The sequence below is a fragment of the Oncorhynchus mykiss genome, chromosome 18 (assembly GCF_057628025.1).
Source record: "Oncorhynchus mykiss isolate SJ-2025 chromosome 18, ASM5762802v1, whole genome shotgun sequence".
In the NCBI taxonomy this organism is placed as follows: Eukaryota; Metazoa; Chordata; class Actinopteri; order Salmoniformes; family Salmonidae; genus Oncorhynchus; species Oncorhynchus mykiss.
This window is the reverse complement of record NC_143039.1, coordinates 55,285,589-55,305,013: the sequence shown is the minus strand read 5'-3', so window position 1 is coordinate 55,305,013 and position 19,425 is coordinate 55,285,589. Positions and strand designations below refer to the sequence as shown.

Here is a 19,425-nt window from a genome sequence, read left to right as displayed (position 1 = left end):
TGGGATTTAGTCCATTGGTTTTGTTGGTAGGCCTACATTATGATCAAACAGCCACAACATATTGGTTACTGTCTAAAACTGTAAGGGTGCAGCCTATTGGTTACTGTCTACAACTGTAAGGGTGCAGCCTATTGGTTACTGTCTACAACTGTAAGGGTGCAGCCTGTTGGTTACTGTCTAAAACTGTAAGGGTGCAGCCTATTGGCTGCTGTCTAAAACTGTAAGGGTGCAGCCTATTGGCTACTGTCTAAAACTGTAAGGGTGCAGCCTATTGGCTACTGTCTAAAACTGTAAGGGTGCAGCCTATTGGTTACTGTCTAAAACTGTAAGGGTGCAGGCTATTGGTTACTGTCTACAACTGTAAGAGTGCAGCCTATTGGTTACTGTCTACAACTGTAAAGGTGCAGCCTATTGGTTACTGTCTACAACTGTAAGGGTGCAGCCTATTGGTTACTGTCTACAACTGTAAGGGTGCAGCCTATTGGTTACTGTCTACAACTGTAAGGGTGCAGCCTATTGGTTACTGTCTAAAACTGTACGGGTGCAGCCTATTGGCTACTGTCTAAAACTGTAAGGGTGCAGCCTATTGGCTACTGTCTACAACGTTATGGGTGCAGCCTATTGGCTACTGTCTACAACTGTATGGGTACAGCCTAATGGCTACTGTCTAAAACTGTAAGGGTACAGCCTATTGGCTACTGTCTACAACTGTAAGGCTACAGTCTATTGGCTACTGTCTAAAACTGTAAGGCTACAGTCTATTGGCTACTGTCTACAACTGTAAGGGTGCAGCCTATTGGTTACTGTCTAAATCTGTAAGGGTGCAGTCTATTGGCTACTGTCTAAAACTAAGGCTACAGTCTATTGGCTACTGTCAACAAGGGTGCAGCCTATTGGCTACTGTCTACAACTGTAAGGGTGCAGCCTTTTGGCTACTGTCTACAACTGTAAGGCTACAGTCTATTGGATACTGTCTACAACTGTAAGGGTGCAGCCTATTGGCTACTGTCTACAACTGTAAGGGTGCAGCCTATTGGCTACTGTCTACAACTGTAAGGGTGCAGCCTCAGTGTTCATTGTAAACACGCCCTGGAAGTTCCACAAGATCCTCACAACCTTCAAGTTTCCTCTCACAATACCTCAAATTTGCTCAGTGCCCCAGAAATTTGAGGGAACATTGTTTAGGAGTATAATAACTATTATTAAATAATAGTTTGTTTTTTAAGAAACAGTGTAAGTGACTGCTAAACATCGAAAAGTTTTGGGTGAAAACAAATCACTTTCATACCGATGTCTTTCATGGTGAGTCGTCCTCGGGGTTTGAGGATGGGTTGGGAGGCCTCCACTGACCCTGGGGGGAAGGATATGTCCCGCCTGATGAGGGGTGGCTGCACGGGGGCCTGGCCTATGTGGGACGCGGGCACAGGGGGCCCCGCCTTCTGCATCTTGATGCCTGAGTGCATGTATGGAGACTTGGAGGGGGACGTCCGGCTTTCCATGGGGCGGGGCATGGGGGCGGGGCTGGACACCTGGGAAATATGGTTCTGGGAACTCTGATAGTTGGACTGCAGGGGTCTGGACATGGGGGGCCCCGAGCCCCCCGGCCCGTAGGGGGACTGCCTCTGGCTGGGGTGTCCAGGCCACTGGCTCTCATGGTTCATCCGCTGGTCAGCCCCTGGCATCATCTCCTCAGAGCGGTTCATGCCGTGGTACCCCTGGGGGGGCCCCTGGCCAGGTCCTGGAGGCCCCTGGCGATTCGGGTAGTTGGGGTAACCCATCTCATTGCGTCCCTGCCACATGGGGCCCTGGGGGCCGTCAGGGGCTGCCTGCATAGGGCTGCCCATCATTTGGGGAGGCAAGGAGGACTGGGAGTTGGGGACCCCGCTGGAGGGCCCCCGGTCTCGGCCGAAGGGGAAAGGGAACTGGCCCTGGGGGCCAGGTGGTCGGCGGTCAGAGCCGGGGTAGCCTGCGTTGTACTGATTGTACATGTCTTGTTGGACCTGGGGGCCCCCGGAGGGCTGGGGCCCTGGCTGCTGACCACTGAAGGGGACATTGTACATCCCATCCCCCTCGTGACGCTTGGCTGGGGGACCGTAGGCCCCGTCCACTGGAGGACGCTTGTAGTTCTGAAGACACACAGACACATGGTTAGCATCTCAATATCAAACCAGTGGATGATATATCCAGCACGTACATATTGATTATGGATTCAAATCATTTCACTACGTTATTGTATTCATACCGTATCAATACAACATCCCACATTCATTTCACTGAGTAAGTTACACCGCTAACTGCAAGTGAACATTTACAAGGCTTCTGAAGCAGATATGGGGACACACACAGAGCAGGGGACAAAATGCTCTTACGGGTTGTTGCTGTGGAAACATTCCTGGCTGCTGATTGGGGTAGGGGCCACCAGGTGGCACTCCTTGACCAGGATACTGATTACCATAGGAATCATGACTGAAACACAACATACACAAGGTTAACACTTTGGCAAATGAAATGCAGCAGAAGTTTAAATAAACTACACAGAAAACACAATCATAGAAAGCAAATGCTTGATTAGGTAACAGAAGCTCACACCAACATCAAAGCCTTCTTGAGAAAAGACAGTAGCGTATTTAACATGTATAAGATCCTGTACGTGAATTAGCCCCGTTTGAGGTACTGACCGTTGCTGCGGTGGGGGTCGGCTAGGGGAGTACATCCCCGAGTCGGCCCCTGAAGGCATCAGGTTGGGCTGGGGGGCCCCAGGACCCATACTGCCATCAGGACCCATCCCTGGCTCCTGTCTCCTGTCATATCCAGGTCCGTAGGGGTACTGTTGTCTCGGACCCATCTGCATGTTGGGGCCTGGGGGGCCTCTGTTGAACTGCCCCTCCATACCACTGTTAGAGCCCGGCCCTGGAGTCATGAATTGCTCTCCAGCTGCAGAGAGTTAGGGTTGAACAGTGAACAGTGTCTCAATATTGTATAGGACAAGTCTGTCTAGACTTAGCAGATGGTTGCACCACGCTCTTAACCAACTGAGCCACACATAATGTACAACGTACTCAGGAGAGTCTTCTCCTTATTTCCAAATACCATCTCTAAAAGCCAGTTAGACCTATCGCTCACCTTTCCTCATGCCACCAAAGGGGTCCTTGTTGGATTCGTAGGGCCCCATGTGACCCATCATCTCCGGGCCTCCCATCCCAGGCTGGTAGCTGTTGGGGGTCATGGAGTTCCGTCTGGCAAATGCTGGGTCACCCCCATCTGCAAACGGGTCCTGCAGCCTACAGGGAGGAGGTGAGAGAGGGAGGGAGAAGGAGGGAGGAAGAGGGGAGAGAAGGAGGGAGAGAGGGAGAGAGGGAGGAGGAGGGGAGAGAAGGAGGGAGGGAGGAGGAGGGGAGAGAAGGAGGAAGGGAGGAGGAGGGGAGAGGGGGAGGGAGGAGGAGGAGGGGAGAGAGGGAAAGAGAGATATTTAGAAAGAGAGAAAAACAGAGTTAATTACCCAAAAAACAAACCAGCTTAATAATGTTCAATTGTGTTGTTAGTTTGGTTCCCCTTGAATGGAGGGGAAGGAGATTGTTGTCAGGTGTAGTAGAGAGAGAGGATGTTTTCAGACAGTAGTTGAGTGTGTGTCATGGGTACCTGACGGGCATTGGGGGCATCTGGCTGTGAGGGGTGGAGGCTGGCGTGGGGGGCTTCAGGTCTCCCCCCTCCGCCATGGAACTACTGGTGGACTGGGGGGTCTGGGGGCCCTGCAGAGATCCAGACCCAGCTGCAACACACACACAGTCAAGATACGCACATTTTAGATACACACACACACACACACGTCACAGGGCTAATGCCCACGCACAGATTCAGCTGTTATAGAAGAGACTCACAGTGGGAGAAAGACGGACCACTTCAGCCGTGTTAAGAGACTAAACCGGATCTCTCCGGTTCCCACGCTACACACAGAGCATGCTTTGGGCATCCATACACACACACAGAGCATGCTTTGGGCATCCACACACACACACCCACAGAGCATGCTTTGGGCATCCACACACACACACACACACAGAGCATGCTTTGGGCATCCACACACACACACACACAGAGCATGCTTTGGGCATCCACACACACACATAGCATGCTTTGGGCATCCACACACACAGAGCATGCTTTGGGCATCCACACACACAGAGCATGCTTTGGGCATCCACACACACACACACACACACACACACACACACACACACACACACACACACACACACACACACACACACAGAGCATGCTTTGGGCATCCATACACACACACAGAGCATGCTTTGGGCATCCATACACACACACAGAGCATGCTTTGGGCATCCACACACACACACACACACACAGAGCATGCTTTGGGCATCCACACACACACACACACAGAGCATGCTTTGGGCATACACACACACAGAGCATGCTTTGGGCATACACACACACACAGAGCATGCTTTGGGCATACACACACAGAGCATGCTTTGGGCATACACACACACACAGAGCATGCTTTGGGCATCCACACACACAGCGGTGCTGAATACTTCACATCTCAGCATGCCTTGCTGCTGGCATCACAAAGTCACCAGGAAACGCTGTAAAGGCTGTCAGATCACCACATGGGCCAGTGTGTGTGTGTGTTGTATGGAGTGTGTGTGTTGTATGGAGTGTGTGTGTTGTATGGAGTGGTATGGAGTGTGTGTGTTGAATGGAGTGGCTCTCGGCTTTAGCCCGGCTCATGCCTTCTCACTATTAGCATGCCTGTCAGATGACTCATGTGTTTTCATTCATACACACACGGTCATTGACAGGTCACAGTTATTCACATTTTCTCACATCTCACACATTGCAGTGCAAACATAAATCTGCCTGCCTGCCCTCCCTCCCCCTGCCTCCCTCCCCCGGGGCAGGGACTTCCCTCTACTACAGCTGAAGAGAGTGGGAGGAGGAGGAGGGGGGTGTAAGGGGGGAATCTCAGGAAAGGAGAAAAAAGACAGCAGGCCAGGGAGGGGGGGGAGCGTGTGACTTTACACACACAACCTCTTTTCCCATTCATCATTTTCTGGCTCAGCACAAAGCTCCAGGGAGGGGGGGGGGGGGGGGGGGGGGGGGTGCCTGTGAAGCCGTGGGCCAGGACCCAGACACTAGGCCCTCCAGTAGTAGCAGCGAGTAATGGAGCGAATCAACAAACAAACCCCCACCCCCCTCCTGTCTTCCTACTATTGAGGGGCTGCCAGCAGACATACTCCCCATCAGAGATCTCCCCTGCAACCCTTTCCCCCTCTACCCTCTCCCCCAGCCTGGCACTTATTCCCCACCATAGAGGATCTCCCCACCCCACCCTCCAGCCACTGACTCCCTGCACCCTGACATGACAGCCCAGCAGAGCATTGAGGAGCACGTGGCTGGTTCTGGCATCGTGTGTTCATGGTGTGTCTGCCAGGCTGGCAGTGATACCAAAGACCAGCCTCTCCAGGCGAGAACACAACACCCTCCTGAGGAGATGTGCAGGGGGGGAGCAGATCCATCCCCATTGGATATGATTTGGAAAGGCACACACCTGTCTATAGGTCCCACAGTAGACAGTGCATGTCAGAGCAAAAACCAAGCCATTATGTCGAAGGAATAGGCCGTAGAGCTCCAAGACAGGATTGTGTCGGGGCACAGATCTGGGGAAGGGTACCAAAACATTTCTGCAGCATTGAAGGTCTCCAAGAACACAGTGGCCTCCATCATTCTTAAATGGAAGAAGTTTGGAACCACCAAGACTCTTCCTAGAGCTGGCCGCCTGGCCAAACTGAGCAATCAGTGAGAAGGGCCTTGGTCAGGGAGGTGACCAAGAACCTGATAGTCACTCTGACAGAGCTCCAGAGTACCTGTGTGGTGTTGGTTGTCCTTCTGGAAGGTTCTCCCATCTCTGCAGCACTCCACCAATCAGGCCTTTATGGTAGTGTGGCCAGATGGAAGCCACTCCTCAGTAAAAGGCACATGACAGCCTGCTTGTTATTTGCCAAAAGGCACCTAAAGACTCTCAGACCATGAGAAACAAGATTCTCTGGTCTGATGAAAACAAGAATGAACTCTTTGGCCTGAATGCCAAGCGTCACATCTGGAGGAAACCTGGCACCATCCCTACAGTGAAGCATGGTGGTGGCAGCATCATGCTGTGGGGATGTTTTTCAGCGGCAGGGACTGGAAGACTAGTCAGGATAGAGGCAAAGATGAACAGAGTAAAGTACAGAGAGATCCGTGATGAAAACCTGCTACAGAGTGCTCAGGACCTCAGACTGGGGTGAAGGTTCACCTTCCAACAGGACAACACCCGTAAGCACACAGCCAAGACAACACAGGAGTGGCTTCGGGACAAGTCTCTGAATGTCCTTGAGTGACCCAACCAGAGCCCGAACCCAATCAAACATCTCTGGAGACCTGGAAATAGCTGTGCAGCAACGCTTCCTATCCAACCTGACAGAGCTTGAGAGGACCTGCAGAGAAGAATGGGAGAAACTCCCCAAATACAGGTGTGCCAAGCTTGTAGCGTCATACCCACGAAGACTCAAGGCTGTAATCGCTGCCAAAGGTGATTCAACAAAGTACTGAGTAAAGGGTCTGAATACTTATGTAAATGTGATAAAAAATAAACATTTAACCTGTTTTTATTATTTTTGTTGTTGTCATTATGAGGTATTGTGTTTAGATTGAGTGAATTTTTATAACAAATGTTAGAATAAGGCGTAACAAAATGTGGAAAAGGTCAAGAGGTCTGAATACTTTCACAATGCATTGTATGTGATTAACAGCACAGTAACCACAAGAACCTCAAGAGACTATTGAAACCAAACACTCTTTCACTCATCCATTTAAATCTACTTGACTATGTATAACTCAAACTGAGTCGGTATGGGAGGGGGGGTGAAGTACTAGTTTGAGTATCCGGCACTGACATGGACTGGGGGGCTGACAGACAGACAGACAGACACTGACCTGGGCTGGGGGGCTGGATCTTGGGCTGGGTGGTCTTTTTGGCGTCGATGAAGAGATCCGGGGGCGGGTCCTCGCCACGTTCGATCTTGCACTCGAAGGCGTACAGACACTGGATGTACTGCTTCTTCAGAGAGCTGGCGGCGCTGCTGGACGTGCCCACGTTCAGGTTGGTGGACAACTCCCTCCACTTCTTATTCTTGTTCACCTGGTGGGCGGAAGGAACGAATATGTCATGTTCTGGCATAGAACAACTCTATACTGCTGTAGAAAAATGAAATGACAATAACACAAGATTATCAGGCAAATAATGACACGTTGGTGTACTAAAACAGAGAGATAATTAAATACTGCAACACAGGAACCACTGACCTGTGTGAGGCCGCCGATCTCTTTGACCGAGACGTAAAGTCTGAAGAGGTCCAGAGGTTTGCGTCCCACGGCGGGAAGGTTGGTCATGCCCGTGGCCTTCTCCTCAGCGAACGCCAGGTACCGGTCTACCCACGTCCTCCTCTCCGGCTCCGGACCCAGCTCATACAGACGAGTTATCTTCTCATTGGTTGTCGTCGAAGAGTTTGACTTCTGAAAAAGAGAGATGGGAGGAGGAAGAGGTGAGGATTTGGCTTGACATTCGCCATTCACTTCAACTTACTTCCACTCACTACCTCATAGAAGTAGAATTCCAATCCCAGGTCAGCCATATTGAGTGTCCCCATGAGGCTACCAGTCAAAGTGCCACGAGGGGCTTTGACATTCTAGGGATTCTATTTCTATGCACAAACACAGCCATGCAGCGCTCTCATTCTGACTGTATCATTCAGTACCACAAGTTAGAGACCACAAACCTTCTTTACCTTCTTGGTTTCTGGTTTGGACGTGCCGTCCAGCTTGTTGTTCATCTTCTGGGCTGGGTTCAGTTTGACATCGATGCCAAACTCAGGGCTAGGAGCCATGCCTGGCAGAGGGAGAACAAATCAGGGGGGGAGTAACATTTCAATCCAATATCAAATATGGCATCAGATGATATTCCAAAACCAATCTTTTGTCCACTTGAGTTGGGTGATTAAACAAATTACCAGACACAACCACAGACTGGATATCTTGTCCAGACTCACCAGGTGTGTTGTTGGCCATGTTCCCTCCCATTGGCCCTCCTCCGTAAGGTCCTCCCTGGTTCATCATACCTTGCATGCTGTTGATGGCCCCCGGCCCAGGGCCATACGGAGGCCCTGCTCCCATCATCCCCTGGGGCATATTGGGGGGGTAACCTGGAGGCCTGGAAAGGTGGGAGGGGGAGACGACAACATAAATCCATTCACAATGGTTATGATTAGTGGTGTAACGAACTGTCCGGATCACCCCCCACGGTTCGGCACGCATGTGGACCGCGGATCAATTGCATTTTGGCTTCCCTGTCAAATATGATGACGGAAGAAGGGTGGTGGACATCACCACTACGGTGGGAAGACATTGAGCCACAGAAAGCCGTAAGATCATGGAAATACATGGCCACACATTTAAAGCGTCATCAGCCTGGTGTGTCAGTGACAGGAGCCAACTCAGCCAAGAGACAACAACTTCTCACCGCGACATCAGCCTGGTGGGTCAGTGACAGGAGCCAACTCAGCCAAGAGACAACAACTTCTCACCGCGACATCAGCCTGGTGTGTCAGTGACAGGAACCAACTCAACCAAGAGACAACTTCTCACCGCGACATCAGCCTGGTGTGTCAGTGACAGGAACCAACTCAGCCAAGAGACAACTTCTCACCGCGACATCAGCCTGGTGTGTCAGGGACAGGAACCAACTCAGCCAAGAGACAACTTCTCACCGCGACATCAGCCTGGTGTGTCAGTGACAGGAGCCAACTCAGCCAAGAGACAACAACTTCTCACCGCGACATCAGCCTGGTGTGTCAGGGACGGGAACCAACTCAGCCAATAGACAACAACTTCTCACCGAGACATCAGCCTGGTGTGTCAGGGACAGGAGCCAACTCAGCCAAGACACAACAACTTCTCACCGCGACATCAGCCTGGTGTGTCAGGGACAGGAGCCAACTCAGCCAAGAGACAACAACTTCTCACCGCGACATCAGCCTGGTGTGTCAGGGACGGGAACCAACTCAGCCAAGAGACAACTTCTCACTGCGACATTTAAGCAGCCCTTTGCTGGCGAATCAGACCGGACTAAATCTACTGGGATGTTTATCTCTGCAGACATGAGGCCACACTGTTGTGGAAAACAAAGGGTTTAAAAATATGGTGAAAGTGCTTGAGCCACGCTAGGAAATCCCCCTGGCGCACCTTCAGTAAGAAGATCTTGCCAGATCTGTATGAACAGGAAAATATCAACATTGTCAATGAATTATCCAAGACATCATCTGTTGCTCTCACCACAGACGGGTGGACCTCCAGGGTAACAGAAAGCTACGTGACTGTTCACTACACCACAGAGGAGTGGACCTCCAGAGTAACAGAAAGCTATGTGACTGTTCACTACACCACAGAGGAGTGGACCTCCAGGGTAACAGAAAGCTATGTGACTGTTCACTACACCACAGAGGAGTGGACCTCCAGGGTAACAGAAAGCTACGTGACTGACTGTTCACTACACCACAGAGGAGTGGTCCTCCAGGGTAACAGAAAGCTATGTGACTGTGACTGTTCACTACACCACAGAAGAGTGGAACTCCAGAGTAACAGAAAGCTACGTGACTGTGACTGTTCACTACACCACAGATGAGTGGACCTCCAGGGTAACAGAAAGCTACGTGACTGTGACTGTTCACTACACCACAGAGGAGTGGACCTCCAGGGTAACAGAACGCTACGTGACTGTTCACTACACCACAGAGGAGTGGACCTCCAGGGTAACAGAAAGCTACGTGACTGTGACTGTTCACTACACCACAGAGGAGTGGACCTCCAGGGTAACAGAAAGCTACGTGACTGTGACTGTTCACTACACCACAGAGGAGTGGACCTCCAGGGTAACAGAAAGCTATGTGACTGTTCACTACACCACAGACGGCTGGACCTCCAGGGCAACGGAAAGCTATGTGACTGTGACTGCTCACTATACCACAGAGGAGTGGACCTCCAGGGTAACAGAAAGCTACGTGACTGTGACTGTTCACTACACCACAGAGGAGTGGACCTCCAGGGTAACAGAAAGCTACGTGACTGTGACTGTTCACTACACCACAGAGGAGTGGACCTCCAGGGTAACAGAAAGCTACGTGACTGTTCACTACACCACAGAGGAGTGGACCTCCAGGGTAACAGAAAGCTATGTGACTGTTCACTACACCACAGAGGAGTGGGCCTCCAGGGTAACAGAAAGCTACGTGACTGTGACTGTTCACTACACCACAGAGGAGTGGACCTCCAGAGTAACAGAAAGCTATGTGACTATTCACTACACCACAGAGGAGTGGACCTCCAGGGTAACAGAAAGCTATGTGACTGTTCACTACACCACAAAGGAGTGGACCTCCAGGGTAACAGAAAGCTACGTGACTGTTCACTACACCACAGAGGAGTGGGGCTCCAGGGTAACAGAAAGCTACGTGACTGTGACTGTTCACTACACCAGAGGAGAGGACCTCCAGGGTAACAGAAAGCTACGTGACTTTGACTGTTCACTACACCACAGAGGAGTGGACCTCCAGGGTAACAGAAAGCTATGTGACTGTTCACTACACCACAGAGGAGTGGACCTCCAGGGTAACAGAAAGCTACGTGACTGTTCACTACACCACAGAGGAGTGGGGCTCCAGGGTAACAGAAAGCTACGTGACTGTGACTGTTCACTACACCAGAGGAGAGGACCTCCAGGGTAACAGAAAGCTACGTGACTGTGACTGTTCACTACACCACAGAGGAGTGGGCCTCCAGGGTAACAGAAAGCTACCTGACTGTGACTGTTCACTACACCACAGAGGAGTGGACCTCCAGGGTAACAGAAAGCTACGTGACTGTGACTGTTCACTACACCACAGAGGAGTGGACCTCCAGGGTAACAGAAAGCTATGTGACTGTTCACTACACCACAGAGGAGTGGACCTCCAGGGTAACAGAAAGCTACGTGACTGTTCACTACACCACAGAGGAGTGGACCTCCAGGGTAACAGAAAGCTATGTGACTGTTCACTACACCACAGACGGCTGGACCTCCAGGGCAACGGAAAGCTATGTGACTGTGACTGCTCACTATACCACAGAGGAGTGGACCTCCAGGGTAACAGAAAGCTACGTGACTGTGACTGTTCACTACACCACAGAGGAGTGGACCTCCAGGGTAACAGAAAGCTACGTGACTGTGACTGTTCACTACACCACAGAGGAGTGGACCTCCAGGGTAACAGAAAGCTACGTGACTGTTCACTACACCACAGAGGAGTGGACCTCCAGGGTAACAGAAAGCTATGTGACTGTTCACTACACCACAGAGGAGTGGGCCTCCAGGGTAACAGAAAGCTACGTGATTGTGACTGTTCACTACACCACAGAGGAGTGGACCTCCAGAGTAACAGAAAGCTATGTGACTGTTCACTACACCACAGAGGAGTGGACCTCCAGGGTAACAGAAAGCTATGTGACTGTTCACTACACCACAGAGGAGTGGACCTCCAGGGTAACAGAAAGCTACGTGACTGTTCACTACACCACAGAGGAGTGGACCTCCAGGGTAACAGAAAGCTATGTGACTGTTCACTACACCACAGAGGAGTGGACCTCCAGGGTAACAGAAAGCTACGTGACTTTGACTGTTCACTACACCACAGAGGAGTGGACCTCCAGGGTAACGGAAAGCTATGTGACTGTTCACTACACCACAGAGGAGTGGACCTCCAGGGCAACGGAAAGCTACGTGACTGTGACTGTTCACTACACCACAGAGGAGTGGACCTCCAGGGTAACAGAAAGCTACGTGACTGTGACTGTTCACTACACCACAGAGGAGTGGACCTCCAGGGTAACAGAAAGCTACGTGACTGTGACTGTTCACTACACCACAGAGGAGTGGGCCTCCAGGGTAACAGAAAGCTACCTGACTGTGACTGTTCACTACACCACAGAGGAGTGGACCTCCAGGGTAACAGAAAGCTACGTGACTGTGACTGTTCACTACACCACAGAGGAGTGGACCTCCAGGGTAACAGAAAGCTATGTGACTGTTCACTACACCACAGAGGAGTGGACCTCCAGGGTAACAGAAAGCTACGTGACTGTTCACTACACCACAGAGGAGTGGACCTCCAGGGTAACAGAAAGCTACGTGACTTTTCACTACACCACAGAGGAGTGGACCTCCAGGGTAACAGAAAGCTATGTGACTTTTCACTACACCACAGAGGAGTGGACCTCCAGGGTAACAGAAAGCTACGTGACTGTTCACTACACCACAGAGGAGTGGACCTCCAGGGTAACAGAAAGCTACATGACTGTTCACTACACCACAGAGGAGTGGACCTCCAGGGTAACAGAAAGCTACGTGACTGTTCACTACACCACAGAGGAGTGGACCTCCAGGGTAACAGAAAGCTACGTGACTGTTCACTACACCACAGAGGAGTGGTCCTCCAGGGTAACAGAAAGCTATGTGACTGTGACTGTTCACTACACCACAGAAGAGTGGAACTCCAGAGTAACAGAAAGCTACGTGACTGTGACTGTTCACTACACCACAGATGAGTGGACCTCCAGGGTAACAGAAAGCTACGTGACTGTGACTGTTCACTACACCACAGAGGAGTGGACCTCCAGGGTAACAGAACGCTACGTGACTGTTCACTACACCACAGAGGAGTGGACCTCCAGGGTAACAGAAAGCTACGTGACTGTTCACTACACCACAGAGGAGTGGACCTCCAGGGTAACAGAAAGCTATGTGACTGTTCACTACACCACAGACGGCTGGACCTCCAGGGCAACGGAAAGCTATGTGACTGTGACTGCTCACTATACCACAGAGGAGTGGACCTCCAGGGTAACAGAAAGCTACGTGACTGTGACTGTTCACTACACCACAGAGGAGTGGACCTCCAGGGTAACAGAAAGCTACGTGACTGTGACTGTTCACTACACCACAGAGGAGTGGACCTCCAGGGTAACAGAAAGCTACGTGACTGTTCACTACACCACAGAGGAGTGGACCTCCAGGGTAACAGAAAGCTATGTGACTGTTCACTACACCACAGAGGAGTGGGCCTCCAGGGTAACAGAAAGCTACGTGACTGTGACTGTTCACTACACCACAGAGGAGTGGACCTCCAGAGTAACAGAAAGCTATGTGACTATTCACTACACCACAGAGGAGTGGACCTCCAGGGTAACAGAAAGCTATGTGACTGTTCACTACACCACAAAGGAGTGGACCTCCAGGGTAACAGAAAGCTACGTGACTGTTCACTACACCACAGAGGAGTGGGGCTCCAGGGTAACAGAAAGCTACGTGACTGTGACTGTTCACTACACCAGAGGAGAGGACCTCCAGGGTAACAGAAAGCTACGTGACTTTGACTGTTCACTACACCACAGAGGAGTGGACCTCCAGGGTAACAGAAAGCTATGTGACTGTTCACTACACCACAGAGGAGTGGACCTCCAGGGTAACAGAAAGCTACGTGACTGTTCACTACACCACAGAGGAGTGGGGCTCCAGGGTAACAGAAAGCTACGTGACTGTGACTGTTCACTACACCAGAGGAGAGGACCTCCAGGGTAACAGAAAGCTACGTGACTGTGACTGTTCACTACACCACAGAGGAGTGGGCCTCCAGGGTAACAGAAAGCTACCTGACTGTGACTGTTCACTACACCACAGAGGAGTGGACCTCCAGGGTAACAGAAAGCTACGTGACTGTGACTGTTCACTACACCACAGAGGAGTGGACCTCCAGGGTAACAGAAAGCTATGTGACTGTTCACTACACCACAGAGGAGTGGACCTCCAGGGTAACAGAAAGCTACGTGACTGTTCACTACACCACAGAGGAGTGGACCTCCAGGGTAACAGAAAGCTATGTGACTGTGACTGCTCACTATACCACAGAGGAGTGGACCTCCAGGGTAACAGAAAGCTACGTGACTGTGACTGTTCACTACACCACAGAGGAGTGGACCTCCAGGGTAACAGAAAGCTACGTGACTGTGACTGTTCACTACACCACAGAGGAGTGGACCTCCAGGGTAACAGAAAGCTACGTGACTGTGACTGTTCACTACACCACAGAGGAGTGGACCTCCAGGGTAACAGAAAGCTACGTGACTGTTCACTACACCACAGAGGAGTGGACCTCCAGGGTAACAGAAAGCTATGTGACTGTTCACTACACCACAGAGGAGTGGGCCTCCAGGGTAACAGAAAGCTACGTGATTGTGACTGTTCACTACACCACAGAGGAGTGGACCTCCAGAGTAACAGAAAGCTATGTGACTGTTCACTACACCACAGAGGAGTGGACCTCCAGGGTAACAGAAAGCTATGTGACTGTTCACTACACCACAGAGGAGTGGACCTCCAGGGTAACAGAAAGCTACGTGACTGTTCACTACACCACAGAGGAGTGGACCTCCAGGGTAACAGAAAGCTATGTGACTGTTCACTACACCACAGAGGAGTGGACCTCCAGGGTAACAGAAAGCTACGTGACTTTGACTGTTCACTACACCACAGAGGAGTGGACCTCCAGGGTAACGGAAAGCTATGTGACTGTTCACTACACCACAGAGGAGTGGACCTCCAGGGCAACGGAAAGCTACGTGACTGTGACTGTTCACTACACCACAGAGGAGTGGACCTCCAGGGTAACAGAAAGCTACGTGACTGTGACTGTTCACTACACCACAGAGGAGTGGACCTCCAGGGTAACAGAAAGCTACGTGACTGTGACTGTTCACTACACCACAGAGGAGTGGGCCTCCAGGGTAACAGAAAGCTACCTGACTGTGACTGTTCACTACACCACAGAGGAGTGGACCTCCAGGGTAACAGAAAGCTACGTGACTGTGACTGTTCACTACACCACAGAGGAGTGGACCTCCAGGGTAACAGAAAGCTATGTGACTGTTCACTACACCACAGAGGAGTGGACCTCCAGGGTAACAGAAAGCTACGTGACTGTTCACTACACCACAGAGGAGTGGACCTCCAGGGTAACAGAAAGCTACGTGACTTTTCACTACACCACAGAGGAGTGGACCTCCAGGGTAACAGAAAGCTATGTGACTTTTCACTACACCACAGAGGAGTGGACCTCCAGGGTAACAGAAAGCTACGTGACTGTTCACTACACCACAGAGGAGTGGACCTCCAGGGTAACAGAAAGCTACATGACTGTTCACTACACCACAGAGGAGTGGACCTCCAGGGTAACAGAAAGCTACGTGACTGTTCACTACACCACAGAGGAGTGGACCTCCAGGGTAACAGAAAGCTACGTGACTGTTCACTACACCACAGAGGAGTGGGAGATGTGAAGTCCGGTGCTACAGACACGCCCCCTCTATGAGAGTCACACAGGTACTGCTAGGAGCAGTAGCAGAGTGGAAGATAGCTTGCTTTGCACATGTGATCAATTTAGCATCCCAAAGGGGAATCTCAGGTAACCAGATGGAACGCCTCCTTGGGAGGATCAGGAACGTGGTTTCCTTTTTCCCCTGAAGCACAACAGCAAGAACTGCTACAGCTACCGACCCACAAGCTCATACACCATGTCACAACAAGATGGAACTCCACTTATGACATGTTGGAGAGCCATCTTGAACAGCAGGCAGCTGTATACTCTGCACTGACAGACAAGACCCTGAAAAAACATAGACATCATCACCTTGTCTGACGACGTGAAAGTGTCAGAGGAGGTCCTCCAGGTGATCAAACCCCACAAAACGGTTACAACCCTACTGAGCACTGAAACTGCACTGTCTGTGTCCATGATCCTACCTCTGAAAACAAGGATTCTACAATCTATGGCCCCAAGTGAGGAAGACAGCACCATCACTAGAGATGCCAAGGCGGCCATTAGAGAGGAATTGAAGCCCAGATACCCCCCTAATGTACAGGACTACATTCATAGATCTACTGCACTGGATCCAAGGTTCAAGTCCCTGTCTCACCTAGACCCTGCCCTACACCGGAGGACATACCGTGTTCTCAACACTGACATTGTGGCCACTGAAGAGGTAATAAATGATAAGAGTGAATTACTTAAATAATAAATATACTGCAGTCTAATCTTAGTCTATGCTATCGCTATTAGAATCAGCCATTTTTGATTGGAATAATAATGGCTTTTATTAAATGTTGTAGCCCACAATTACAGTTCTATGAAATATGAAAATAAATAATGAATTGGTCCTTCATGAGCAAGGACACCATCAAAGAGGAGGTGGCATCCCACCAGGCGGCGAGCCTGGTGATCCACTGGCATGGTGGAAAAGCAACGAGTGTAAATACCCTCACATTGTCACGACGGCAAGGCGCTACATGGCAGTGCCTGGCACTTCAGTTCCTAGCGAGAGGCTGTTCGCCACGGCAGGGGACAGAGTGACTGCAGAGGTCTCCCCTCTCCCCAGACTATGTAGACATCAACATCTTTTAGAAAAAGAATGAAGTTATAAGCTCAGATCTGCTTTTTCTTTCTTGTTGTTCTCTTGTTTGATGACGTGGACACGGGCTATTTTTACATTCACTATTGTTCACAGGAAGAAGGTTTCATGCCTCATATTGCACTTTAATTTAACAATTGAGTATTGAGTATTTTATTTTAAGATTTTATTTAAACATTGAAAAGTTCCTTGCTTGAAGTGTTTAAGTTAGAAATGGAAAGAAAAGTTCTAGTAATCTGATCTGAAAAACGATCCGATCTGTGACTCAAAACAGTGATCTGAACCGTGAGTTTTGTGATCCGTTGCACCACTAGTTACGATACATGACAGTTAAAAAAACATGGCAATATTCAAAACATATATACAGAAGAATATCGTTGTTGTCGGATGAAAATGTGTTCAAAATAGCTTCTAAAGTCTCTTAATTGTACGTTCGTCAATGGAAAAATATGGCAGTTTTTCCCATTTCCTGAAAAGATTGTTTTGGAGATAAGAGGCTTACTGTATTTCTCATCCCTCCCTTTTCTTACAGAGGCCCACTTCTGCCTAGTTGTCTCCTCTCCTTTCTTCCTTCTCTGCTCAACATCGTCAGTGAACACTTGGGTTGCACTCAGTAGGGCACACCAAAGCAAAACGCTTGATTATTTTTAAAGAGTATTTCTTTCCGTTTCAAAATGTTTTACTCCCTACTGAACAGGGTCTTACCTCGTGATGTACACGTCTGTTTCCGGCCTGTCTTTACATGTCTGTCTGTCTTTGGAGCTCTGTGGCTAATGTCTTTCTCTCTGTGCTTCTCTGCTTGGAGACTCAGCTGACTTCCTGACTGAACAACGGTGTGACTCACTGCCTGGATCACTGTTCTCATAAGCCACCTCTCTGTCCCTGTGTTCCCCTAGCTCGTCTACATCTTAGATGGCTGGCTCACACCTGACCTCTCCTCTCACACAGCAGAGCCTGGGAGTGGGAAGAATCAAACAATGGTTTTTTCAGGGTCACACAAACACACAATTTCCAACAAAGAGATGAACCTTGTAATATTGAACGGCGCTCGCCGCTGACCTGTCTCCTAAAGCAGTAAGGAAGTGCAGACCAGGCAGCCTACCTGTTGAGTATAGAGTTGGCTCCGTGGTGCATGGTAGAGGCTACATCTGGAGGGCCCCCGGGGCCCTTCCTGTTCATGCCTGGAGGGGGGCACATCCCAGAGGTCACCTGTGGAGGCATGCCGGGGCCCATGTTGGGGCCCATCCCGGGGCCGTAGGGGCGGGCAGCCATCTGACCCGGGCCCATCCTGCCAGGGGGCATGCCTGCATACGGCGCCCCACCAGCCTGGCCTGGCATGCCCCCCGGACCACCAGGGTAGTTGGCGTTGGGCATGCCACTGTAGCCAGGCTGTCTGGGGTAACCTGGAGGGTGGGGAGAGAGACAGAGAGACATCCAGGGACTGTTCAGAAGGGCAATGTTTTTTTTTATTGGACAAGTCCATGTAGTACCTCCCTGTTTCACTCGGTTTCAAAACGTTGAATTTTTACTGAATACAACCCAGGTCTTACACTAACACAGCAAGAGTCCTAATCCTAAACGGTGCCTTGATTGAACCAAAATCAGGAAATGGACTTAACAGATAGGCCTAATATTTGAGTTTAAAAAAGAGGCTTTTATTCAAGCAAATAGATCGATACCTGTGGTGAAGCTTTAGGCCCGATGTATGTAGCCTGCCTCAGCAACCGTCTAGCCTCCGGAATATAGAAACCTGGCCGGGAGTTTCAGTGGTCCACATCTACAGATAACGCCTCTCTCTCGGTTTCTGTTCTGACAGGCTAGCCGATGAAACAGGGTGTAGATGCTGGAGTCCGATTCGATGAGTAATCCATCTCCATACTTCTTCAAAGCCCGTGCAGAAAGCCCTCTGAGGGATGCAGCTTCAAAAGGTTCGCTGTGTCTAGGCTACCTCAGAAACGCTGTGTCTAGGCTACCTCAGAAACGCTGTGTCTAGGCTACCTCAGAAACGCTGTGTCTAGGCTACCTCAGAAACGCTGTGTCTAGGCTACCTCAGAAACGCTGTGTCTAGGCTACCTCAGAAACGCTGTGTCTTGGTTACCTCAGAAATGCTGTGTCTATGCTACCTCAGAAACGCTGTGACCACTGTAGGATGACAATTGAAAAATATTTTGAAAGATTTGGATGTTCTGATCTTTTTATTAACGGTCCAGAGAGCAACACTAGGCTGTAAGAGAGGACGAAAGGAGAGAACAGTGCCCCTACTAGCTCAACTATCACTTTGCAAATCAGGACGAGCCCTGTGTGTATGTCTACTGGCTCCTACTACCAGTAGACATACACACGTGGCTCCTACTACCGCGCTTCAGGAGGATCATACTTTCCCTGTTGATGCGTTCATTTCCCCTTCTCTAGCTATAGCGATACTAACTATAGCGATACTAACTATAGCGACCCTAACTATAACGACACTAACTATAGCGATACTAACTATAGCGATACTAACTATAGCAAAACCAGGAAGTGGGAAATCTGAGGTTTGTAGATTTCTTGGCCTATCCAATATACAGTGTCTATGGGGTCATATTGCACTTCCTAAGGCTTCCACTAGATGTCAACAGTCTTTAGAACGTTGTTTCAGGCCTCTACTGTGAAGTTGGAGAGAATGAGAGCTGATTGAGTCATGGGTCTGCCAAAAGGCCATGTGCTCAGTCAGGCATGCGCCCGAGAGAGTTAGCTCCGTTCCCTTTCATTTCTAAAGACAAAGGAATTCTCCGGTTGAAACATTATTGAAGATTTATGTTAAAAACA

The 19,425-nt window shown here is 50.2% G+C and overlaps 1 protein-coding gene across 3 annotated transcripts in view; it reads right to left on the bottom strand.

Annotated features, from left to right (window-relative positions):
- The window catches only part of LOC110496395 (AT-rich interactive domain-containing protein 1A), a 117,598-nt gene that overhangs the window by 5,130 nt on the left and 93,043 nt on the right, over positions 1–19,425 (bottom strand). For 2 of the 3 annotated variants that reach the window (XM_021572270.3, XM_090208809.1), the window contains exons 8-17: positions 17,720–18,020; positions 8,118–8,278; positions 7,848–7,957; positions 7,375–7,584; positions 7,006–7,210; positions 3,640–3,769; positions 3,124–3,281; positions 2,679–2,934; positions 2,370–2,466; positions 1,289–2,126 (exon numbers count right to left, since the gene is read on the bottom strand). In XM_021572270.3, the coding sequence (XP_021427945.2) occupies positions 1,289–2,126; positions 2,370–2,466; positions 2,679–2,934; positions 3,124–3,281; positions 3,640–3,769; positions 7,006–7,210; positions 7,375–7,584; positions 7,848–7,957; positions 8,118–8,278; positions 17,720–18,020 (2,466 nt within the window). The remainder of the gene's footprint in view (positions 1–1,288; positions 2,127–2,369; positions 2,467–2,678; positions 2,935–3,123; positions 3,282–3,639; positions 3,770–7,005; positions 7,211–7,374; positions 7,585–7,847; positions 7,958–8,117; positions 8,279–17,719; positions 18,021–19,425) is intronic. The other variant, XM_021572271.3, reaches the window with a different exon arrangement.